The sequence below is a fragment of the Myotis nattereri genome (genome assembly GCF_964212035.1).
Source record: "Myotis nattereri genome assembly, chromosome: 7".
NCBI classification, from domain to species: Eukaryota; Metazoa; Chordata; class Mammalia; order Chiroptera; family Vespertilionidae; genus Myotis; species Myotis nattereri.
This window is the reverse complement of record NC_138082.1, coordinates 10872690-10899678: the sequence shown is the minus strand read 5'-3', so window position 1 is coordinate 10899678 and position 26989 is coordinate 10872690. Positions and strand designations below refer to the sequence as shown.

The window sequence follows — 26989 nt, the reverse complement described above, 5'->3', positions numbered from 1 at the left end:
CAGGCATGCTTTTCATTCCTTAGATATTTTAAAGTTGCATGAGTATAAGAAGTCCTTTCAGAAGATGTATTGCCCTCTCTCCGTGTGAGATCTATGGAGATACTTGCCCACGCCTCTCCTGGAAGGGTCTAGATCTGCTCTGTCCACCAGAAAAGTCATGAACCCCATGTGGCTACTGAACACTGGAAATGTGGGCAGTCAGAATAGAGATGTGCCATCAAGTGTGAAATATACAGCGGATTCTGACAACTTGGTACCTAAAAGGAATGCAAAATATCTCATGAATAACGTTTTACATTGACTACGTGTTGAAATGACATATGTCTGGTACATTGGGTTACACGAAATTATTATTAAATTTAAAAATACATCATTTAAGTTGTTTCTTGAATAAAATAGAAACTTAACTCATTGAATACTTATATATATATATATATATATATATATTTTAAAATATATATATATATTTTACTTTAGAGAGGAAGGGAGAGGGAGAGAGAGGCAGAAACATCAATGACGAGAGAGAATCACTGATCAGCTGCCTCCTACATGCCCTCTACTGGGGATTGAGCCCGCAACCCAGGCATGTGCCCTGACAGGGATCATAGGTCAATGTTCAACCAGTGGGCCACACCAGCTGGGCGAGTCCTAGGTTTTTAATTATTTAATTTGTTTGAAGCTACTTCTTTTAAAATTTAAATTTTATTTTTAAAAATTGATTTTACAGATGGGGTGGCAAAGAGAGAGAGAGAGAGAGAGAGAGAGAGAGAGAGAGAGAGAGTTAGAGAAGGAAGGAGAGAAACATCGATGTGAGAAAGAAACACTGGTTAGTTGCCTTGCATCCTGATCAGGGACTAAACCTGCAACCGCCATGTGTCCTGACCAGAACTGAACCGCCACCTTTTTGGTGTATGGGATGGTGCTCTAACCAACTGAGCAAAACTGGCAAGGGCGACAGTTATTACTTTTGAAAAGAAATAACTGATGATATAATTATGGATAGTACTTGGTTTCTTGACAAAATATTCAAAATGAAATATGAAACAAGAATTGCAAAGGCCCTGGCCGGATGGCACAGCTGCTTTGAGTGTTGTCCCACGCACCGAAAGGTTTCAGTTTCGATCATGGTCAGGGCATATACTGAGGTTGCGGGTTCAAACCCAGTCAGGTCCAATGCAGGAGGCAGCAATCAATATTTCTCTCTCTCTAAAATCAATAAAAATATATCCTCAGGTTAGAATTTTAAGAAAAGAATTGCAAAAATACATTCATATCAAATTATTTATTTGGATTGATATGATAAAAAGTATGGCAAGTGCTGGCGAGGATGTGGGAAAAGGGAACCCTAGTGCACTGCTGCTGGGAACGCAGACTGGTGCAGCCACTACGGAAAACAATATGGAATTTCCTCAAAAAATTAAATATGGAACTTCCCTTTGACTCAGTGATCCCACTTCTAGGAATATATCCTAAGAATCCTGAAACACCAATCAGAAAGAATATATGCACCCCTATGTTCACAGGAGGGTAATTTACAATAGCTAAGATCTGGAAACAACCCAAGTGCCATCAGTAGATGAGTGGATAAAAAAACTGGGGTACATTTACACCATGGAATACTATGCAGCAGGTTCCTCCATACTGTGTCTTATTCTTTGAGACAGTATGGAGGAACCTGGAGAGTATTATGCTAAACTAAATAAGCCAGTCAGAGAAAGACAAGTGTCACATGATCTCAATCATATATGAAATCTAATGAATAAAATATATTGATGAACAAAATAGATCCATAGATAGAGAAGCATAGAACAGACTGCAGAATCTCAGAGGGAAGGTGGGGGGCAGGGGTCGGTGGTTAGGGAGGAGATCAACCAAAGACCTTGCATGCATCTATGCACAACCTGTGGACAGAGACAATAGGGTGATGAAGGCCTGGAGAAGTGGGGGGAGGGGGGATGCCTGGGAGGATGGTGATGGTCTAGAAGGGGTCACTGGGGGGAAAGTGGGATATACTGGTATGTCATACTTTCAATAATAAAGATTTCATTGTTTTTTAAAAGGTCATTAAAAAACAGTTGTTTTTTGTGTGTGTTTTTTTTTTATTGCTTAAAGTATTACAAAGGGTATTACATATGTGTCCATTTTATCCCCCCGTCCTAGACAGTCCCCTAGCCTCCCCTATCCCCCCATGTCTATGTCCACTGGTTATGCTTATATGCATGCATACAAGTCCTTTAGTTGATCTCTTACCCCCCTACCTCCTGCCCCCCAACCCTCCCCGGCCTTCCCTCTGCAGTTTGACAATCTGTTTGAGGCAGCTCTGCCTCTGTATCTATTATTGTTCAAAAGTTTATAATGGTCTCTATTATCCATGAATGAGTGAGATCATGTGGTATTTTTCCTTCACTGACTGGCTTATTTCACTTAGCATAATGCTCTCCAGTTCCATCCATGACGTTGCAAATGGTAAGAGTTCCTTCCTTTTTAGAGCAGCATAGTATTCCATTGTGTAGATGTACCACAGTTTTCTAATCCATTCATCTACTGATGGGCACTTAGGCTGTTTCCAGATCTTAGCTATGGTGAATTGTGCTGCTATGAACATAGGGGTGCATATATCCTTTCTGATTGGTGTTTCTGGCTTCTTGGGATATATTCCTAGAAGGAACACTTGTGCACTGCTGGTGGGAATGCAGACTGGTGCAGCCACTATGGAAGACAGTATGGAGTTTCCTTAAAAAACTGAAAATGGAACTCCCATTTGACCCTGTGATCCCACTTCTAGGAAAAAACAGTTTTAACTGAGATAAGAAGATAACATCTGAATAGGTTGGTATTAATAAAATATGTAATATAATTGTTAAATAGCATATATAAAATATAGTGGACAAATACAAATAATAATATTAAAATAATTTGTTATTAAAAGTCTCCCAGAAAGATACCTGTGGTTCAGAAAGATTGTTGAATTCAACCATTAAAAGAAGAAGAAACACCAGACTTATATTAAAACCTTTTAGAAAATGAAGAAGGCATTTCTAATTTACTTTATGAGGTCAGCATATTTCTATCATTAAAAACTTACAAAATAATCACAAGAAAATCAAACTATACACCAATATTTCTTATAAACATAGATACAACATTCCTAACAAAATATAATAGAATCTAGCATGTATACAAAGGTTATCATATGATGACTGTTTGGGTTTGTCTCAGACGATAAAGATTTTTTAAATTTAAAAATCAATCATTATAATTCACCATGTGACAGAACAGAGGGAAATAATCATATTTTACCTCAATAGATGGAAATAAAACATTTGAAACATTGAGCACCTTCTTGTGTCAAAAACTTCCAGTGAACTAGTAATGAAAGGGCACCTTCTCAATTTCATAAAAGGCGAAAAAAACCAAAACAGGTAAAATCCTACTAAATGGTGACACTTTTGGCTTCTCTCCTAAGGACATTTGTATTCATCATTGTAGTGAATGTCCCAGTCTTATTAATTAAGAATTAATACAAAATAAGAAATTAAAGCCATAAGATTATAAACCAAGAAGCTTAACCATCTTTATTTGTAGGGGACATGATAGTCTATATACAGAGAACATTTACTCCTGTTCTATATGCTCTTTTATCAGTTCAGAGTCTGCATAGTTAGTACATAGTTTGCAAAATTTGTTGGAGAACCTAATTAGCCATGTAATAAACTAATCCAAAACAAAGGACTATGTTTGCTTTATCTACATCTTAAACTAAATATAACTAGCAGCAAAACCAAACAAAGTGAAATACTTAGTGGATACAACTGCATATAGTACTATTTAGATCTATACAAGTCATCAGGGGAAACTGAATTTTTGTAGAAATGATGGCTACATCCCTGGTCGGTTTGACTCAGTGGATAGAGCGTCAGCCTGCAGACTAAAGGGTCCCAGGTTTGATTCTGGTCAAGGGCATGTACCTTGGTTGCGGGCACATCCCAAGTAGAGGGTTGTGCAGGAGGCAGCTGATTGATGTTTCTCTCTAATCGATGTTTCTAACTCTCTATCCCTCTCCCTTTCTCTTTGAAAAAAATCAATAAAATATATTAAGAAAAAAAAAGAAAGAAATAATGGTTATAAAAGTTAACTTTTAAAAGTAAACCTTTTACAGGTAAAATTCAAGGTTTGATTTGCCAAATAGTTTTTACTGTGTATAAATTTTATATGAATAAGAATTGATCTGTCTGAAGATACTTTTAATAAAAATATCATGCAAGTTGGATAAGTAGAAATTATGTAACTGTGGTTTTAGAATAATGAAATTAAGTTTGTTTACAGGAATTAACTTGGTGTAATTTCTTATACATACTTTAATTTGGAGATTAAAGGAGAGTAACTAACAAAAACTGGAGAAATTAAGACTTTCAGATTACAATGCAATATAGAGATTTTGTGTGAGGCTGACTGTAACTATGGGGAAGCTACATGGGGTAAGTCCACCAGAGTCAAGCTGCCCACATCAATAGTTTACGTGCAAGGTTCCATACTGAGTTTGCCTTATCTTCTCAGAGTGGTGGGTTAGGGTAACGGTTCCAACAGATGAACAGCTGTTACTGCAGGTGAACAGCTGCACATCAGGCAAAGGGTGTTTTGTGTGTGTTTTTTTAACTCACTGGTCTTATTTTTTAAAATATATTTTTATTCATTTCAGAGAGGAAGAGAGGGAGAAAGAGATAGAAACATTGATGAGAGAGAATCATTGATTGGCTGCCTCCTGCAAAACCTACACTGGAGATCCAGCCTGCAACCTGGGCATGTGCCCTGACTGCGATTGAACTAGACTTCCTGATTTATACATCAATGCTCAACCACTGAGCCACACCAGCCAGGCACACACTGGTTTTTAATTTCGAATTGAGTGAAGGTGAGCAACATAGAGTTTCACAGAAATTTCTCTTTAGACAGCGTTAAAGAGCTGTAACTTGATGCTTGTGAATGTCTGTATTGGAATAGGTGTCTGTATTGAGTAACTGGGAGTTAAACAGTTTCTGAACAGACTGGCCTATGGAAGATTTCCTACAAAAAATAATTGGTTTGTGTATATATTATATTTTGTATGTTTATTCATAAAGACCTACTTGTAATAAAGATAAAATTTTTAAAAAGCTGCTTGTATCAGTCACCTCTTCTGTCCTGCTTCACATTTTCTCAGTCTCTTTCCCCACCAGAGAATGCAAGGCAACAGCCCCTAACTTTAGCTGCACTGCAAGTCTTTCCCTTTGCGTCCTAAGGCTTTTACATGCTGTGGTCAGGCCACCTGTGAGAAGGGATTATCAGTTGTGGGTGCTCAAAACTGCAGATGTGGGAGAATTAACACCTCTGGGACAGTCCTTGACTTTGTGGAGTGTGGATCATTGAACATTTTTGTGCGTGTATACTGATAACATAAACATTCATTTCTCATAAGAATATGCATAGAAATAGAATTGCTGGGTCACAGGAGGTGCATATTTTTACATTTAATAGATACTGGTGAACAGGTTTTCACAGTGCTTCTACCAGTCTACCTTTCATCTTCTCCACAACTCCCTCATATTTGATACTAGAGGCCCGATGCATGGAATTCATGCAAAAGAAGGCCTTCCTTCCCCATAGCTGCTGGTACCAGCTTCCCTCTGGCACCCAGACCCAGGCTTCCCTCGCAGCCCCGGCTTCGTTTGCAAGGACATCTGGTCGAATTAGCATATTACACTTTTATTATTTTAAATTATTAACCCCTTTAATTTGAGCCATTCTTGTGTGTGTATTTTTAGTTATCTAATTGTTGTTTATGGTTTGTATTTTCCTGTTGACTAATGTTACTTAACATATACCTATTAGACATTTCGATACACCCTTTTGTGAAGTACCAGTTTACATTTTTAGCTATTTGCGTGTGTGTGTGGGGGTGGGGGGGTGGGGGGGTGGGGAGAGGGTGAGGAAGGATGTTGGTCTTTTTCTTATTGAAGTTCTTTATAATGTCTGTATACTAGTCCTTTGCTGAATATATGTATTGTGAATATTTTCTACCAGTTTCTTGTTAACATTTTACTCTCTTAAACTTGTGATGGAAAAAACTTTTAATGGGACACATCTATATTAATCAAAGGGTAATATGCTAATTAGACCAGACCTCTTCTGGACAGCCTTCCGGATGTCCTTCTTGACAAAGTTGGGCCCAGATGAAGACATCTGGGGTCCCAGGCGCCTCGGCTGGCTTGGGCAAAGCCACCCACAGTCCTGGGCGCCTGTGGCTGTGGCCGGCCTTGGCGAAGCTGGCCCAGGTTCCAGGTGCTTGCAGCCGGCCAGAGAGAGGGATACCCAGGTCCTGGGAGCCTGCGTCCGGCCAGAGGAGGGAAACCTGAGTCCCGGGTGCTGGGGCCACGGTAACTGTGGTTAGGGGTGATCATGCTGGGAGGGGAGTAGATAGGGGCGATCAGGCAGGCAGACAAAAGTGGTAGGGGTGATCAGGCAAGCAGGCAGGCGAGCAGTTAGGAGCCAGCGGTCCCGGATTGCAGGAGGGATGTCCGACTGCTGATCTAGGCCCGATCCTGCCTGCAGGAGCAGGCCTAAACCAGCAGTCGGACATCCCCTGATGGGTTCTGGATTGTGAGAGGGTGCAGGCCGGGCTGAGGGGGCCCGCCCCCTGGACAAATTTCATGCACCAAGCCTCTAGTTAACTAATATTGTTCTTTATGATGATTGTTATCTTCTCCTGTAAATTATTTACTCCTTATCCATGGTCATGAGATATTCTCCTTAAACTGTGATATTCAAACTTGAGTGGGAATCAGCAGCATCATGGAGGTGTTTGGTTTTTAAAAAAAATGAATATTTATATATTTTTTACATACCTTTTGAATGTCTAGTTCTTTACAGTAGGTCAAGAAAGAGGTTTAAAAATTTGCATTTTTATACAACTTTCAGATGATGCTAATTCTGGTGGTCTGAGGATCACACTTTGAAAACCACTTTATCTGTGAGAAGCTTACCGTTTACATTTAGATATACAATATGCCTGGACTTGATTTTTGTGTGTGCTATGAAATGGGGAGAAAGTTAATTTTTTCCATGTTAGTCTAATGACTAATAATTGTGATATGCAGAACCAATTATGTTGTAATTTAAGTGCCTATATGTATACTGACCTGTTGCTGAACTCCTTATTTTGTTCCAATCTTCTGTGAGTCTATCCTTGTGCCAATGTAATGTAATTGACTAATCTTAATTAATTTAGATTTAATAGATCTTGATAACCACTACTCTTCCAGCTATGTTGTTGTTGTTGTTTTTCTTTAAGTGTATCTTGTAAAAGAAGAGGAAAATTGTAAGAAAACAATACAGAATTACAGGCTTTTTGGAAGCTAAGGGTTACTTACTGTCTCTGAAGTCTAAATATCTGTGAGACACCTCTGTTAAAAAGAAAACGCATTTGCAAGTCAAGAGGATTTTGAAAAGTGAAGACGAAAATAAGATTTTGAAAAGTGAAAATATCCAGTGTATGGGCTGAATTTGTTCTCCCTAAAATTTATATGCCAAAGTCCTAACCCCCAGTATGTAAGAATGTGACTGTATTTTGAGAAAAGGCCTTTATGGAGATCATTCAATTAAAACCAGGCCTTTGTGATGAGCCCTAATCCATTCTGAATGGTATCCTTCTAAGAAAAAAATTGGACTCATAGGACCAGGGATGGGTGTGCACAAGGGAACAATGATGTGAGCACACAGCAAGAAGATGGCCCGTCCAAGAGCCGAAGAGAGAAACAAACCTGCTGACACCTTGATCTTAAACTCTGTCCTCTAAAACTCTAAGAAATACATTTTTGGTGTTTGAGTCACTCAGTCTATAAGTAGCTATGGCAACCCTAGCAAACCAACACATCTGGTGATGGCAAAGTTTTCTTCTACATGATTAGCCATTAAGCAAAGTAGGAACAAGTGTGTAACAGGCATTGCAGGATAATAACTAAATATTTAGGCAGCATTTTCAGAACATATTAGGGAAATATCAAAATCATCTTAAAAACATATAGCAAAGAGTTTCTTCACCTACTCTCTATCTGATAATAAGAGCCTTGACAAAATAAATTAGAAAAAGATAGAAAATATTAAATGCAATCTACCACAAGAGGCACCTGACAGGTATGTGAATTTTTTTCACTATCTAGTGATTGCTAGAACAGTGAGAACTATTAAGAAGTATAACCAATCAATGTTCTCAGACCAAGAATTCTCATAAATTTTCAATTGAGGAGTTAGGTTATATCGAACACATTGGTATTGTTGCTTGTTATGTAGGTTTACTTTTAATACTTTAGGTATTTTTATAAATTAAAAACCAATTGAAATATTTTCATGGATATACAGGTCTCACTGCCAAGGTCTGACATAATCATTGCAGCCAATATTCTGGTGCTCTAATTGAGCAAAAGCCATGTAAGTAGTGCAAATATATAGTAGATAAAACAGATTTTTTAAAAATATGTTTTCATTGAATTTCTTTAAGAGAGAGAGTGGAAAGGAGAGGGAGGGTGAGAGTGAGATAGAAACATCAGTGAGAGAGACATCAATCAACTGCCTCCTATATGTCCTCCTAATGGGGACTGAGGTGGCAACCTGGGTATGTGCCCCAACTCGGAATTGAACCTGGTACCTCTTGGTTCATGGCTCAGTGCTCAACCACTGGACCACACTGGCTGGAAAGTTAAAACATTTGAGACTCATTCCATCCCTGTACTTTCCATCACATGAGAATTATCACAGTCTTCTCAAGTTATGTTTTGTGCCATCATTCCAGAAATAAAATTCATAACTGTGATTTACATATTACACACAGGAATTTAAGGGTCACACGATGAAACAATGCTTTAGGTTTGAATGCGAGTGAGGAAGGAAAGACTGAGGTAATAGTGAATGGGCAGGGACTATGAGAAAATGGAAAGGAGGCTGGGAGCTGTGCTGGGGCTAAATGGAGAATGACTGCTAAGACATGCAGAAGGAGAAACAAGAAAGGACCAAGATATGGAAACAAGTCAAGTTCCCATCAATAAAGAATGGATAAGAAAGTGGTAGCACAGATATACAATGGAAAATTACTCGGCCATAAAAAAAGAATTCTTACCATTTGTGACAGCATGTTTAGGTCTAGAGGTTATTATGCTAAGTGAAATAAGTCAATCAGAGAAAAACAAATACCAAATGACTTCACTTATACATGGAATCTAAAGAACAAAATCGAAACAAACTCATAGATAGAGGAAACAGACTGCCAGTTGCCAGAGGGGAGGAGGATTGGAGGAATGAGTGGGGGAAAAAAGAGAGATTAAGAAGTAAAATTGAACTCAGCTGGTGTGGCTCAGTGATTGAGCAACCAATGAGCCAGAAGGTCAGGGTTCAATTCTGGTTAGGGCACATGCCCAGGTTGTGGGCTCCCAGTGTGGGGTGTGCAGGAGGCAGCCGATCAATGATTCTCTTTCATTATTGATGTTTCTATATTTCTCTCTCCCTCTCCCTATGCATCTGAAATCAGTACAAATATTTCTTTTAAAAAGAGGTAAAATTGATAGTTACAAAATAGTCACAGGGATGTAAAGTACAACACAGGGAATCCTATCTAATAAAAGAGAAACATGGTAATTAGCCGTACCTCCACTACCCTTCCCATTGTCTAATTAGGGTGATATGCAAATTAACTGCCAGCCAAGATGGCGGCCGGCAGCCAGGCAGGTTGAAGCGAACATGAGGCTTGCTTGCTTCAATGATGGAGGACTCCAACATTCCCTGCCTGCCTTGCTGGCCTCTGAGCTTGCAGTTTGAAACATTGTTACAAATATAGAAGCTAAACAAAACTCCAGAAACCTGCTTTCAGCCAGCCGGGATCTCAGAGCTGGAGTTGAAACAGTGTTTCGATTATAGAACCCAAAGAAACCAGATACCGGCTTTCAGCAGCGGAGGCCTAAGAGCTGGAGCCAAGCCTCAGAGCTAAAGCTGGCCCAGAATAAAAAAGAAAAAGAAAAAAAGGAGTGGTTGGGAGCTTCAGTCACCCGCCAGCCTGAAAACAGCCCTCAGCCCCTCACCCAGACTGGCCAGGCACCCCAGTGGGGACACCCACCCTGATCCAGGACACCCTTCAGGGCAAACCAGCTGGCCACCACCCGTGCACCAGGCCTCTATCCTATATAGTAAAAGGGTAATATGCATCCCAGCACCGGGATCAACGGAGACTCGAGGCCTCCCGGCACCGGGATCAGCGTGACAGGGGGCAGCGTCCAAACCCCCTGATCACCCTGCGGGTCTGTGTGTGACAGGGGTTGGGGCCACAACCTCCCTATCGCCCCTGCTCTGTTCATGACAGGGGAAGGCACCCCAACCCCCTGATCAGCCCTGCTCTGTGCCTGATAGGGGGGAGCTCCCCAAGCCTCTGATCACCCTGTGGCTCTGTGTGTGACAGGCTGGGGCGCCCCAACCCCCTGATCGGTCTTGCTCTGTGTGTGACAGGGTGCGGCGCCCCAAACCCCCACCACGGACCCTGCTGTGTGTGACAGGGGGCGGTGCCCCAACTCCCCAATAGGACCTACTATGTGAGTGACAGGGGGGAGCTCCTCAACCCCCTGATCGGTCCTGCTCTGTGCGTGACAGGGGGGAGCTCCCCAACCCCCTGATGGGCCCTACTCTGCGCATGACAGGGGGGAGCTCCACAACCCCCTGATCGACCCTGCTCTGTGCGTGACAGGGTATGGAGCCCCAACCCCCCTGATGGGCCCTGCTCTGTGAGTGACAGGGGGCAGTGACCCAACCCCCTGATTGGCCCTGCTCTGTGCGTGACAGGGGGTGGCGCCGCAACCTCCCCATCAACCCTGCCTTGAGTGTGACAGGGGGCGGTGCCCCAACCCCCCAATTGGCCCTACCCTGAGCATGACTGAGGGTGGCATCGAAACCTCCCGATCCGCCCTGCTCTGTGCATGACAGGGGGTGGCGCCCCAACTCCCCAATCGGCCCTGCTCTGAGCCTGACCAGGGGCTGCACCTAGGGATTGGGCCTGCCCTCTGCCACCCGGGAGCAGGCCTAAGCCAGCAGGTCGTTATCTCCCGAGGGGTCCCAGACTGCAAGAGGGCACAGGCCGGGCTGAGGGACCCCCTCTCCGCGCCGAGTGCACAAATTTTTGTGCACCGGGCTTCTAGTATAGTTAATAATACTCTAGTAACTATATAAGGTGCCATGTGGGTACTGAAAATATTGAAGGGAACACTTTGTAAGGACATTATTGCCTCATCACTATGCTGTACACCTGAAATTAATACTACTAAATAGAAACACTTTATAAGGATATAACTGTCGGACAACTATGTTGTATACCTAAAACTAATACTAAATCATATTTAACATAAACTAATTGAAAAGTAAAGTTTAAAAAAATGAGGGAAAAGCAAAATGGGGAGGTAGAGCACATGAATGGGGAGAAAAGGGAGCCCAGGAAGTCACACAGAATGCTAGAGGAAAAGGTGACAAGATTAGAAAACATTTACTTCTTTCAACCCAGTTATTCGACAGATAAGAAAACAGGCCAAAGAAGATGGCAGTTGGCAGGACGGAGGTAAGGGATAGGAAGTGAGTGAGTGAGGGGATGAAAAGAGTGTGTGAGGATGTGTGTGGTGTGTGGGTGAGTGAGTGAGGGACAGTTAAATCCGGCAGGAGCAGCAGAGGCTGGCAGACCAGGCTCTCTGGGACAGAGAGAGGCTACCACCACTGTGGCACTCCCAGGACTGCAGGACTCTGGCACAGAGCCCATGCCATCTTGAAGGGGAGAGCGGCCTCTTCTAGGAACTCATCAGCACCACCACCCACACAGGCCTGGGATACTGCCCACAACCCAGCAGCCACTCCAGCCAAAATCCTGCTGCCCCACCCGCAGTCTTGCAGACCCTGGGATCGCCACCTCCAAAGGAGCACCGCGCCCACAGCAGTAAGTGCAGCCTCCTCCTCCCCAGGGGCACACCTCAGACATCGCATTTGCCTGTCTCCAGCGTACAGGTCTCCCAGGCACACCACTCCATAGACTTCTCTTAGGAGTCACTGTGAGCCTCAGCTGGGTGTGATTTTGTACAGACATGGCGCACTGTCCCCCAGTAGAAATTCTGAATTCCCTCTGCATGAATAACTGCCCACACACACCCGGCTGCGCAACTTAAGTGCCAGGGGCCCCTGAGAGTGCATCAGAGCTCAGCGCCCAGCAAACGCACTGCCACAGTTGCTCATTCCCCCTGAGCCCATCTATCCACAGGGCACTTTGGGAAGCCGCAGTGACCCTCCACTGGATCTGATCTTGGACAAAAAGGGACGCACTCCAATGGGCATTAGAAATTCTGAATTCACCCATCCTGGATACCTGCCCAAAGACACCTCAATTAAGCGTGCCAGGGCCCTTCAGAGTGCTTCGTGCACCTGCCCTAGCAAACTCACTGCAGCTGCTCCTGTGTGCCACCACTGGGAACCCGCGCCTATCCACCACAGGTGCATCCGCAAAAACTGAGTTTCCCCACCCCACAGATGCAGAACTCTGGACACTACTGTTGCATGCTTTTCCAGCGTGCAGGTCTCCCAAGACTACTGCTCCACAGGCAGCCCTGGGGCCCCGCTGTGAGCCTCACTGGACACACACATAACAAACAGGGGTGCACTGCTGGGCTGTAGAAACACTGAATTCCTTCTTCTGGGATACCTGCCCACAGACACTGCAATCCAGTGGCTTCAGTGCCAGGGCCCTTCAGAATGTGTCAGTACACCGTGCTGGCAAACACACCACAGGTGCCCCTGGGAACTACCGCTGGGATCCCGTGTATCCAACCACAGAGGCAGCAGCAAAAGCTGAGTCTGCCCACCCCACAACTACAGAACTCTGGACACCACAGTCACGCCTTTCCAGAACGCTGGCCTCCTGAGCCCCACCACCCCAACAGATGGTTCCTGGGTGCCACTGTGAGTCCCCGCTGGGCATGCGTGATTTCAACCAAGGGCACAAGACAGCAAACATTGGGACACCCCCTCCATGGCTGCTGACTTCCAGATACCTCAGTTGCACCTTTCCAGTTCGCAGGCCTGCATCAAGAGAACCCAAATAGCTCAAGTAGGGAGCTACACTAGACTACCAAGCCCAGGAGACCTGAGAGGTCACAGCAGTAGCACCATACCCAAAAGAAACTGGGTAGCAAAGCAATCAGAGCTACAATGAAAACATTACAGCAAAACACGGGAAGACAAAAAAAGTAATCCACAAAGGAAAGGAAAAGAGGAATCACCAGAAAGGGAGTTAAATGAAATTGAGGCTACTACGTTATCAGAGAAAGAATTCAGAGTAATGGTTACAAGGATGCTCAAACAGCTGGATGACAAATACACACAACTCAGTGAGAATTATAAGGAGCTGAATGAGAATGTCACCAACATGAAAAGGAACCAAGGGGAAATGAAGAATGACATAGCTGCAATAAAGAACACAATGGAAGCTTTAAACATCAGACTAGAAGAGGCTGAGGACCACATCAGTGAATTAGAAGACAAGATAGGAAAAAACACACGAACACAGGAACAACTGGAAAATAAACTTAAAAAGCAAGAGGAGAGCCTAAGGGAGCTTAGGGACAACGCAAAATGAAACAACATTCACTTAATAGGGGTACCAGAGGAGAGGAAGAGAAGCAAGGAATAGAAAACCTGTTTGAAGAAATAATGACAGAAAACTTCCCTGATGCTGGCAAGAAAAAAACTACACAAGTCCAAAAAGCACAGAGAGTGCCAAACAAGATGAACCCCAAAAGACCAACACCAAGACACATCATAATTAAATTGGCAAACACCAATGACAAAGGAAGAATCTTAAAGGTTGCCAGAGAGAGACAGAAAGTTACCTACAAGGGATCTCCTATTAGAATATCAGCTGACTTCTCACCAGAAACACACCAGGCAAGAAGGGAATGGAATGAAATATACAAAGTGATGCAAAGCAAGGGAATGAATCCAAGGATACTATACCCAGCAACACTATCATTCAAAATTGAAGGTGGAATCAGGAGCTTCACAGACAAAAAAGCGCTAAGAGAGTTTATTATCAAAGCCGGCAATGCACGAAATGCTAAAGGGACTGCTGTAAAAAGAAGAAACAGAAAGACAAGAAGAAACACAAACATTAAGAATAAAAATGACCACAAACAAGTTCTTTTCATAATAACATTAAATGTAATTGGACTAAATGCTCCAATAAAAAGGCACAGGGTAGCTGAATGGATACTAAAAAATGACCCATATATTTGCTGTCTACAAGAGACCCACTTCAGAACAAAGGATTCACACAGACTGAGAGTGAAGGGATGGCAAAAAATTTTCAGGTATATGGAAATGAGAAAAAAGCTGGGGTTGCGATACTTATATCTGACAAAATAGACCTCAAAGTAAAGGCCATAACAAGAGATAAGGAAGGCCACTACATAATACTAAAGGGAGCAATTCAACAAGAAGATATAACTCTGGTAAACATATATGCACACAATACCGGAGCACCCAAATACATAAAACAACTTCTGGAAGATATCAAAGGAGAGATCAATAGCAATAGTCATAGTAGGGGACTTTAATACACCACTGACACTACCTGATAAATCCACTAAACAAAAAATCAGCAAAGAAACAGCAATCCTAAATGACTCACTAGATCAGATGGAATTAATTGACATCTGCAGAATATTTCACCCCAAAGCTACAGAATATACATTCTTCTCCAATGCACATGCATCATTTTCAAAGATAGACCATATATTAGGACACAGGTAAAGTCTCTTCAAATACAAGAGAATAGAAATCATAAAGAGGTCTAGGGCGGGGGGATAAAATGGACACATATGTAATACCCTTTGTAATACTTTAAGCAATAAATAAAAATAAAATAAAAAAAAGAAATCATAAAGAGCATCTTCTCCGATCACAATGACATAGAACTAGAAATCAACTACAATAAAAACACTGAAAAAAAATCAAACACTTGGAGTCTAAAGAGCATGCAATTAAACAATGACTGGGTTACCAGGAAGATCAAAGAAGAAATAAAAAGCATCCTGGAAACAAATGACAATGAAAACATAACAATCCAAAATCTATGGGACACAATGAAAGCAGTCCTCAGAGGGAAGTTCATAGCTTTACAGGCCTACCTCAAAAAACAAGAAAAACTGGTAATAAATGATCTAACCCTACAACTCAAAGAGTGAGAAAGAGAGCAACAAGAAAAGACCACAGTATCCAGAAGGAAGGAAATAATAAACATCAGAGCAGAAATAAACAACATAGAGACCAAAAAAACAAACAACAGCAATACAAAAGATCAATGAAACCAAGAGCTGGTTCTTTGAAAGGATTAACAAGATTGATGAACCTCTCACCAGGCTCACCAAGAAACAAAGAGAGAGGACCCAAATAAAGAAAATCAGAAATGAAAGAGGTGAAGTAACAACAGACCCTACTGATATACAAAGGATTGTCAAAAAATACTACAAACAACTCTACTCCAACAAACTGGACAACCTCGATGAAATGGACACATTCCTAGAAAAATACAACCTTCCAAAACTCAATCAGGAAGAATAAAAAAACCTGAATAGGCCAATAACTACTGATGAAATTGAAACAGTAATCAAAAAGCTTCCAGCAAACAAAAGCCCTGGACCAGATGGCTTCACATGGGAGTTTTACTGAACATTCAAAGAAGAACTAAAGCCAATCCTTCTTAGACTATTCTAAAAAATTCAAGAGGAAGAAGGCATACTTCCAAGCTCCTTCTGTGAAGCCAGCATTACCCTAATCCCAAAACCAGATAAAGACATCACAAAGAAAAAGAATTACAGGCCAATATCCCTGATGAACATAGGTGCTATAATCCTCAACAAAATTCTAGCACACCGGATCCAGAATTATATTAGAAAGATCATACACCATGACCAAGTGGGATTTATTCCAGAAATGCAAGGCTGGTACAATATCCGCAAATCAATAAACGTGACACATCACATAAACAAGTTGAGAGACAAAAATCACATAATCATATCGATTGATGCAGAAAAGGCACTTGATAAAGTCCAACACACTTTCTTGATAAAAACTCACAGCAAAATGGGAATAGAGGGATCATACCTCAACATAATAAAAGCCTTATATGACAAACCTACAGCCAACATTATACTCAATGGGCAAAAACTAAAAATATTTCCCTTAAGAACAGGAACAAGACACTTTCACCACTCTTGTTTGACATAGTACTGGAAGTGCCGGCCAAAGTGATCAGACAAGAAGAAATAAAGGCATCCAAATTCGAAAAGAAGAAGTAAAAAGGTCATTATTCGCAGATGACATGATACTGTACTTAGAAAAATGCTAAAGACTCCATCAAAAAATTATTAGACTTAATAAATGAATTCAACAATGTAGCAGGATACAATATTAATGCCAAGAGATCAATGGCATTTTTTTTATATTTTTTTATTGATTAAGATATTACATATGTGTACCCTCTACCCCCCCCCTCCCCCCCGCTCATCCCCTCACCCCCCCGTTGTCCGTGTCCATTGGTTAGGCCTATATGCTTGCATATAAGTCCTTTGGTTGATCCTTCCCCCTTGCCCCCACCCTCCCCTACCTTCCCTCCAAGGCCCGACAGTCCAATCAAAGCCTCTCCGTCTCTGGATCAGTCCTTGTTCATCAGTTTATGTTGTTCATTATATTCCACAAATAAGTGAGATCTTGTGGTATTTATCCGCTCTCCAGTTCCATCGATGCTGTGGCAAATGGTAAGAGTTCCTTTTTCTTCTTCCTCTTCTTAAAGAATACCTTTCAGCATTTCATATAATGCTGGTTTGGTGGTGATGAACTCCTTTAGCTTTTTCTTATCTGTGAAGCTCTTTATCTGACCTTCCATTCTGAATGATAGCTTTTCTGGATAAAGTAATCTTGGTTGCAGGTTCTTGCTATTCATCTCTTTGAATATTTCTTGCCACTCTCTTCTGGCCTGCATGGTTTCTGTTGAGAAATCAGCTGACAGTCGGATGGGTACTCCCTTGTAGGTAACTGACTGTCTTTCTCTTGCTGCTTTTAAGATTCTCTCTTTATCTTTTGCTCTTGGCATTTTAATTATGATGTGTCTTGGTGTGGTCCTCTTTGGATTCCTTTTGTTTGGGGTTCTCTGCGCTTCCTGGACTTGTAAGTCCATTTCTTTCACCAGGTGGGGGAAGTTTTCTGTCATTATTTCTTCAAAAAGGTTTTCAATATCTTGCCCTCTCTCTCCTTCTGGTACCCCTATAATTCTGATGTTGGTACGCTTGAAGTTGTCCCAGAGGTTCCTTACACTATCTTCATATTTTTTGAATCTCTTTTCTTTTTTCTTTTTCGGTTGGGTATTTTTTGTTTCTTTGTATTTCAAATCTTTGACTTGATTCTTGGGATCCTCTTGTCTGCTGTTGGATCTCTGTAAATTATTCTTTATTTCAGTCAGTGTATGCTTAATTTCTAGTTGGTCCTTTTTCATGTCCTCCATGGTCTCACTATATTCCTTGAGGGATTCATTAAATTTATCAGCGGTTTCCATAAAATTCTTGACAAACCTTATAAACGTGGCCTTGAACTCTATATCCAGTCGTCTGCCCTCCTCCGTTTCTGCCAATTGTGACCTGTTTCTTTGTCTCCGCATTTTGGCTGCTTCCCTGTGTTGATAGAGTGGCCCTGCGCGCCAGGTGTCCTGTAGGGCCCAGTGGCTCAGCCTCCCCAGTTACCTGGGGTGGACACTCTTGGTGCACTCTTGGTGCCTTGGTTGTTGTAGGATCACTGGGAGGAATTGACCTCCAGGCCAATTGGCTGTGGGAAGCAGCTGTGTCTGAAGTGGGAGAATGGTCCCCCTCTGACCACTGGGTACAGTGGCTCCTGGATCTAAGGAGGTGCAAATTCAGCCCCTGCCTGAGGCCACACAGCCGGAGCCACGAAGAGGCTCAGCTGTGAAGCAATGCAAGCCGCTGCGGGGCCTTGGGCCTTCTCTTGGAAGTTCTGGGTCTGCTTGGCTGGGCTGTAGTTAGGTACATTCACATGCAAAAGCCTCTGCTGCAGCCTGGGTGGGGCGGGGTCTCAGGGAGTCAAAAGGGCAGAGAAAGAAGCTATGGCTGATTCTCCGCGCCCGGAGTCGCGGGTCTCAGTGTCCCGGTAACGGCTGCAAGCACCTCTGAGGGAAATCCGCCCTCAAGTTCGCCCTCTGCCGCCTGACAGAGCAGCCTCTCCCCATATGAGTCCTGGGTCCCCAGAGACTTCCCAGAACCGGAGTTCAGAGCAGTTGGGAGCTTGTGATTCAAAAAGACAGCCGCGTCCTCAGGTGCCACCCCCTTTCCGCGCGCGCGAGCCGCCGCCGTACCTCTGCACTCAGCCTCCGCAGCTCCTCTGGCTCTCAGCGTGCTTTTCTTTTCTTCTAGTTGTAGAAATTACACTCAGCCAGCCTTCCTGTTGTTCTGGACGATGTTTGCTCCGTCCTTTGGGATATTTGTCAATTGTTGTGGGAGGCGACTATTTCCTGGTGTTTATCTATGCCGCCATCTTAGTTTTCTCATCAATGGCATTTTTATACACCAATAGTGAACTTACAGAAAGAGAGATTAAAAAAAACAAAAATACAATCCCATTTACCATTGCACCAAAAAAAATTAAGATACCTAGAAATAAACTTAACCAAGGAGGTAAAAGACCTCTACCCAGAAAACTACAGGACATTGAAAAAAGAGATAGAGGAAGACATAAACAGATGAAAGAACATACCGTGTTCATGGTTTGGCAGAATCAACATCATAAAAATGTCCATACTACCCAAAGCAATCTATAGATTCAATGCACTCCCCATTAAAATACCAACAGCATATCTCACAGATCTAGAAAGAACTCTCCAAAAATTCATCTGGAATAAAAAAAACAAACAAAACATGAATAGCTGCTGCGATCCTGAGAAAGAAGAACAAAGTAGGTGGGATCTCAATGCCAGATATCAAGCTGTATTACAAAGCCACTGTTCTCAAAACTGCCTGGCACTGGCACAAGAACAGACATATAGACCAATGGAATAGAATAGAGAACTCAAAAAATCGACCCAAATGACTATGCTCAATTAATATTTGACAAAGTAGGCAAGAACATACAATGGAGTCAAGACAGTTTCTTCAATAAATGGTGCTGGGAAATTTGGTCAGACACATGCAAAAAAATGAAACTAGACCACCAACTTACACCATACACAAAAATAAACTCAAAATGGATAAAGGACTTAAACGTAAGATGGGAAACCATAAAAATGTTAGAGGAATCCACAGGTAGCAAAATCTCAGATATATGCCGAAGGAATTTCTTCACTGACACGGCTCCTAGGGCAATGGAAACTAAAGGGAAAATAAACAAATGGGACTATATCAAAATAAAAAGCTTCTGCACAGCAAAAGAAACCACCAACAAAGCAACAAGAAAACCTACTGTATGGGAGAACATATTTGCCAATGATATCTCTGATAAAGGTTTAATCTCCAACATTTACAGGGAACTCATACAACTTAACAAAAGGAAGATAAACAACTCAATCAAAAAATGGGCAACGGACCTAAATAGACTCTTTTTGAAAGAGAACATTCATAAGGCTGAGAGACTTAAGAAAACATGCTCCAAGTCACTAATCATTCGAGAGATGCAAATCAAAACGACAATGAGGTCCCATCTCACACCTGTCAGAATGGCTATCATCAACAAATCTACAAATGATAAATGCTGGCAAGGATGCAGAGAGAAAGGAACCCTCATTCACTGCTGGTGGGAATGCAAACTGGTGCAACCACTTTGGAGAACAGTATGGAGTTTCCTCAAAAAACTAAAAATGGAACCTGTATTTGACCCAGTGATCCCACTTCTAGGAATATATCCCAAGAAACCAGAAACACCAATCAGAAAGGATATATGCACCCCTATGTTCATAGCAGCACAATTCACCATAGCTAAGAATTGGAATCAGCCTAAGTGACCATCAGCAGATGAATGGATTAAAAAACTTTGGCACATCTACACAATGGAATACTATGCTGCTGTAAAAAGGAAGGAACTCCTACCATTTGCAACAGCATGGATGGAGCTGGAGAACATTATGCTAAGTGAAATAAGTCAGTCAGAGAAAGATAAATATCACATGCTCTCATTCATTTGTGGAGTATAATGAACAACATATACCATGAACAAAAACAGATGTAGAGATAGAGAAGCATGGATCAGATGCTCAAAACTCAGAGGGAAAGTAGGGGAGGGTGGGGGTGAGGGGAGAGATCAACCAAAGGACTTGTATGCATGCATATAAGCATAAGCGATGGATGTGGACAACAGGGGGTGAGGGTGAGGGCAGGATTGGGAGGATGAGAGGACATTGGGGGGATAAGGACACATTTGTAATATTTTAATCAATAAAGGGAAAATAAATTTAAAAGAAAACTGAAGCCAGAATGCTGATGTGTTTTTTTCCAATTCCCTGCATCCAGCAGGCGTCTCATCCAGGAATTTATCTTGACTCTCCGTCCTCAGATCCTGTTAGGTCAAGAGACTTGCTTTGAAGGGAAAGAAGCACTCACATCAGATACACATAGAGGCTGGAAGCCAGAAAGAGGATAGAAAAACATGAAGCCAAGTGGGAGGGAAAAGAAGAAGGTCAGTAAAAGGCACATGAGTGTAAGAGGCAGTGGGTTTCTCCAGTAGGGAAGTTGAGGTTACTGCTGCCGGGGAGTGAAAGTTCAGATGAGTGTGTGGCACTGTGTGGGAGGGGAGCTCCGGTCTGGGTTCTGAGGAGAGCTTTAGAGGACAGAGACATCCCAGAGCTCTGATGGTGTTTGAGGAAATAGCTGTTAAACATGAGCATGCTGGTAGCCTAAGCACCAATGGACCAAGAGGAGGGATTTCCAGGGAGGTCTGAAGACACAGGGAAAACATGGGCGTCCTGCCCTGGCCAGTGTGGCTCAGTTCATTGAGGGTAGTCCCGGCACCAAAAGGGGGCAGGACAGTTAACAAGATTATGTGCTCCCTTGAGATGGTTACACCTGAGAGGGGTCTGGAAAAGATTACCTTTGACATTTCAAAGGTGTGTTCACCTAAATGCACAAGAACAATGGACAGAGCTTGCTGAAGGCAAAGATACACCTGTTATAGACCTGGAGCATGACTACCCGTTGTGACCTGCCTAGTTAGCAAGTTATGACAGGTCACCCTGTGAGGCTACTTTCTGTCACTGAACTTGTCAGATTTACCACATGGCACTTTTTAAATTGAGGTATGAGAGACAATCTGAGGTAAAGATGAGGTAGGAATGGTTGGGGCTTCAAAAGGTTGATAATGAGAGATGTTCAGTAACCAGTAGTCTGCCCTGCCATGTAGAATGGTTTAAAAATGTATCTGCTGAAAGCTTATTATGGGCAAGTCCCCTAATTTAAATTCTTTAAGGGAGAAGTAAAAGTTTCTCATAAACCTGAAGGTTCTTAGTTGTCTTTGGCTCAACATAATTCACATGCTAAGGTTCAAAATAATACAAATGTTAAAGTGGCACATTCTGGGGGGCCTGTTCTGAACCCCTACAATAGCCATAGAGTAATTTAGCTTATCAGCTTGTTTGCGCCAATAGAAATATTTTTTTCATGCAATTATCCCATTCTTTTCTCCTAGAATTCTCTTGTTCTCACCCTGGAATCAGGACATTATGTTGGTTTCTGCTTATATCTGTGCTTCCCATATTGCAATATTTTGACCCCAAATAAACACTTATTGCCTCACATTTTGACTTTTTAATTTTAGGTTAAGATAATCTTAATATTTTCTACAATATTTCAAAAATTAGCCTTGAATAATTTCTGTTCCCTTGTTCATAAATAAATAAATAATAGGCAGAGCACATTTATTTAGAACAGTGATGACGAACCTATGACATGCGTGTCAGAGGTGACACACAAACTCATCTTCTTGGTTGATTTTTCTTTGTTAAATGGCATTTAAATATCAAATTATAAATCTTTGTTTTACTATGATTGCAAATATCAAAAAATTTCCATATGTGACACGGCACCAGAGTTAAGTTAGGGTTTTTCAAAATGCTGACACGCCGAGCTCAAAAGGTTCGCCTTCACTGATCTAGAAGTTACAAAGGAAAACAACATTTTAAGAGCCTTTTAAACATTATAACAATGAGGGTCAGCATGGCCAGCAAAGACCAACTTATGATAAAACAAGCATGGAACATCCAAGCAGGCCAATAAGAAGGAAATCTAGGATAAAGAACTCCAGAATATTCTATTAATTTAATTTCCCACAAATTATCACTGTTCTTTAAAAAGTATAATAGGAGATTTACAGCATAACCTCTATGTAAATTTCATGCTTATTAACATATATTTTAATCCTAAATAAAACTATATAAGATTCTCATTTCACCAAGTAGAAACACAAATAGTGATTTCTGATATTTTAAACAACAATGCTAAAAATCTAATGAAAAAAAAATAATTGGAAGCCTGAACCCAGTTATTCAATCGTGCAAACATATTCACTGAGCACCTTGCCAGGAGGCATTCTGCTAGAGTTGGGGATCCAGTACAACAGAGGTATACAGACTTAACACATTGAGCAAATCACTGAAGACAAGATTCTGAGTGGGCAACAGCCATTAAGGGTTGGGACTTTGTTTCAAGAAGGCTTGTATTTGACTAGTCTATACATTATATTAAAACCCAGCACACCAAGGAGTATAATCCTTAGTTTATGTTTTTTTCTTCTTAAGTAGAATAAAAGCTCCTTGAATAAAGTGATTGCCTTGTAGACCACTAGATACTCATGAGTGCTGCAAGGCAGGTTCTCAGTGACTTTGGATAAGTATTCATTTGGGCATATATCAATGCAAGTCAGAGGAGGTTTTCCTTTATGTTTCCAGGTTCCTGTGGTTTCTGTGATGGCTACTGGTTCTTCCCTAAGGATAATGAGTAGTAATTTATACTGTTACACAGGGCAGTCAGGAGATTCTGAAAATCAAATAAAGCCACCAATGAGATGACAGAGATATGAATGTGGTGGGGTGGGGCTCAGATAGAAGAAGAGAGCATTTGACGAAAATTTAAATTTGGCAAGAGAAGAACAGAGTGACAGGAAAGAGCAGGGACAACAGAACATCAGGTGGGAATTGGAAAGACTTTTGGTTTTATGCTTTCATTGTCTGAATGAGAAGAAATGTCCCCAGCGGTAAACTGACTTCAATAGCACAGAACACTTAGTCCGTAGAGGCTGAATTAGAGAAAGATGAACAGAATGAAGGCTGGTAGCAAGGGGAGAAGTTGAAAGTCAGAAGTGGAGGGGAAATGAAAGGCTGAATCAGCACTTCGACTTTAGGGAAGGAGGACTTTTTATTTTTTTATTTTGGGTGGTGGTTTGTTGGTAGAAGAAGGAAGACAGAATAGAGGTACTGTGGAGTAGATTTATTTAAAACAGAAAGTAAACACAAACTTTCCTGAGAAAGAAATAAAATCTGTAACTGAAATGCTGTTTCTGCAAATTCCATTGCTAGCAGTCCTCCTCGCAACTGGTGACAATGAAGATGGTAAGTCTGGCTACTACCCTGTTGGGTGCAAAAGGGATGTGTGTGTGTGTGTGTGTGTGTGTGTTTGTGTGTGTGTGTGTTTGTTTTGTGGTGTCCTCAGAACTTACCTGGAGAGGAGAATGTCAGCATAGTTCTGAGTGTCCCGTACTCTGGGACCCTGTGCCCTTCTGAAGGTTGTTTGTAAAGCCTGGGGCCTGGGCAGCTGGATGTCTGCTGAGGTAGCCATGGCTTCCCTAATCTCCAGATGCTGAGTGTTTCCTTCCTGGCACCTTTCTTCATTCTCTCTCATTCCAGATGCCTTTTCTTCTCCTCTTTCTATCTGTTCTTTAGCCACAGCTTTCCAGGAGGAGATCTCCTTCAAAATGATCCACACCGCATCCTTCTACAACCATTCCTGGGTGAAAATTCAGAACTCTGCTTGGTTGGATGACTTGCAGACTCATGGCTGGGCCACCAACACTGGCAGAATTATTTTCCTGCATCCTTGGTCCAAGGGCAACTTGAGCAAGAAAGAGATAAAAGATCTGGAAGAATTCTTCCGTGGGTGCACCATTATAATGCCTCAAATAACTCACATACATGCAAGTGAATGGAAGTTTAAATGTAAGTTCAATTCCCAAATTGGGGAGGTACAATGTGCTGGGTGAGGGGTGTGTGTCTCAATGAGTTCCTTATTCCAATTTTCCCCACATTCAATCTCTTCAGCATTCTCTGTCTGTACATTTATTGTAACCTATTGCATTTCTTTCTCCCTGGGTTATTATAATCACAACTCTTTCACACTAAGTGCTTCCTCATTCTTTTTCTCTCACTATTTATGTCACCATCTTTCAACAATTTGCTCACTTCTATTTCCTAAAAAAGAAGTACTTAATTTTTGCTCCAAATTCAGTTACCACCAATTACACTATTTCTGAACTTCTGATGAAACAAGACTTTGTTCCATGATCTCAAAACCCCCAAACTTCTTTTATTTCCTTTTTTTTTTGCTTTCACTTATTTCATCCTTTTATTCTCTCTTTCCTCTAATTTATAATCCATATTTCCTAGATCCCTTTGAGATTCAGGTAACATTGGGCTGTGAGCTGGACCCTGGGGGAGCCATTGTAGGCTTCCATCGATTCGCTTATCAAGGATCAGAGATCCTGCACTTCCAGAACAATTCATGGTTGCCATCTACAAAAAGTGAAACAAGAGCTCAGGATGTGTGCAGAGTATTCAATCAGTATCGTGCCAGCAAGGAAACAGTACAGAGGCTTCTCAGTGATACCTGCCCACGTTTCCTCTCGAGTATCCTTGATGCAGGGAAGGCCGATCTCCAGAGACAAGGTCAGTCCCATATCCTTCCTCCAAGAATTTTCTAAAATTACACCGTCCCACCTTCCCTTTAAATTGAAGATAATGGGTCAAGAGGGAGAAGGATAATGCGTGAATTCACAGCATGTGAAAGATTTGTGTGTCTAAGCTGATGTGAAGATATGAACCTCCAAGTCTGTGTTAGCGTCCGTATCAGAATATCTCTCTTGTTCTCTGCAGTAAAACCTGAGGCCTGGCTGTCCACTGGCTCTAATCCTGGTCCTGACCATCAGATGCTGCTTTGCCATGTCTCTGGATTCCATCCAAAGCCAATTTGGGTAAAGTGGATGCGAGATGAACAGGTACAACAAGGCACTCAACAAAGTGATATCTTGCCCAATGCTGACGGGACATGGTACCTTCGTGTTTTCTTGGAGGTGGAAGCCACTGAGACATCTGGCCTGTATTGCCGGGTGAGACATAGCAGCCTAGGAGGCCAGGACATCCTCCTCTACTTGGGTAAGAAAGACTGGGGCCAGCACTGGGAATAGGGGTAGATGGTCCACAGCAGAGCAGGAGAGCCAAGTAAAAATATTAGGATTTATGGACTCCAGATCCAAAGAATGAAAATAATTAATTCAATAAATAGAAGAATTGAAAATGAAAGACCTGCTGAAGTAGGAAGATGTTGATCGTTAAATGAAAGATTCAACTCTGAAGAAGGAGGAGAGAGCAAACAAGAACAAAGATTAGTGAGGCAAACACTCAAATAAAAAAGGCAGACCAGGGAAATACAGTAAGCGGGTGGTGGTTTGGAAATGACACCTTGTGTGCACCCAAACCCACAGAACATCATCAAGGTTCCATGGTCTTGATCATCTTGGCAGTGATGGTGCCCCTGGTGCTTCTGACAGCTCTTGCATTTTGGTTTAGGAAGCGCTGGTGAGTTTTTTCTGCCCATCTTCCTGTTCTTTCATCCACTCCCTACTTGTCTTCCCACCTTTCTTCTCTCTCCTTAGTCCTTCTTTCCTTTTACTCTTCAATTCTCACCTCCACCTCATGCAGAGTAACTTTCATCTCTGTTCTTATTAGGTCACACTGTGAGCCGCCTGCCATTCTTCTTCCTCTGGAATGAGATCCAGCAGCCCTGGGGTTCCACACATATTTAAAAGCAGCATGGCGACGTCAGTTCAGCTCTCCATGTACAACTTTGGTTGCTCATATGTTATTTGCGTGTTTAATGGTTAGTTATTAATACAAGCTAAAGGTACTTTTGCAGGACTTGCTTTCTGACCTGGTTCTGAGATAAAAGTCTTATTTTAACTCGGGATAAAAATGAGATCCTAGCAACCGCTACATATTGAAAAATTGATGAATCTCAGGCCCATTTCAGATGTCACCTCTTTCTGGGGACCATCCCTGATTCACAAGTGGAAGCAGCGTCTGAACTCCCACCACGCTTTTCAGGGGACTTTGCTGAATCTACTTCTCACTTTTTATCCGTTGTTGTAGTCATGTAGGCCCCTGTTCACCTTCTAATTTTTAAGCCTGAGAGCAAAGTCTATGTCTTTTTAAAATTTGTATCATTTTCAAAGTATATAACTGTATGTATTATGCTTTCAATAAAAGCCTGTGTTAAGTTTGCTTAGCATTTACCACTAAGATCAGGTACCTGAAGTTCTAGAGCAAAAAAGGAGGAAGCAAGGAAGTAACAAGTGACAATATTATATATCCTGCTACTTAACACAAATGCATTTTTCTATTAATATGTGAAAAAGAGTATACTATTTATAAGTAAATTCAGGCTCAAACTGTATAAAAAGATAATTTGAGGCAATATTCACAAAATTACACAGGAAATTCAGCACTTCCATTGGTTCTGTTCACTCCACTGGTCCAAGCATCAAGGAATGATTCTTAAGTTTAGAATAGTACAGTAAATTCAGTAGTGGCAATTTTCCTGTTATTTCTTTAACAAAAGAAAATCCTGACAAACCAGTC

General features: G+C 41.8%; 1 protein-coding gene across 1 annotated transcript; it reads left to right on the top strand.

Annotated features, from left to right (window-relative positions):
• The first annotated feature begins 23411 nt into the window (after positions 1 to 23411).
• Positions 23412 to 26641, top strand: LOC308522670 (T-cell surface glycoprotein CD1a-like). The gene is made up of 6 exons (XM_081096162.1): positions 23412 to 23692; positions 24023 to 24295; positions 24743 to 25021; positions 25229 to 25507; positions 25837 to 25930; positions 26081 to 26641. Exons 1-6 carry the CDS (start codon positions 23632 to 23634, stop codon positions 26121 to 26123), a joined length of 1029 nt encoding a protein of 342 aa, XP_080952288.1. The 5' UTR covers positions 23412 to 23631; the 3' UTR covers positions 26124 to 26641.
• Positions 26642 to 26989: the final 348 nt, after the last annotated feature.

Excerpts from the sequence above, each read along its gene's own strand:
- LOC308522670 (XM_081096162.1), top strand. The coding sequence starts at position 23,632 with ATGCTGTTTCTGCAAATTCCATTGCTAGCAGTCCTCCTCGCAACTGGT. Across the intron at positions 23,693-24,022 it reads AACTGGTGACAATGAAGATG|CCACAGCTTTCCAGGAGGAG; the intron begins GTAAGTCTGGCT and ends TCTGTTCTTTAG. Across the intron at positions 24,296-24,742 it reads AAGTGAATGGAAGTTTAAAT|ATCCCTTTGAGATTCAGGTA; the intron begins GTAAGTTCAATT and ends CATATTTCCTAG.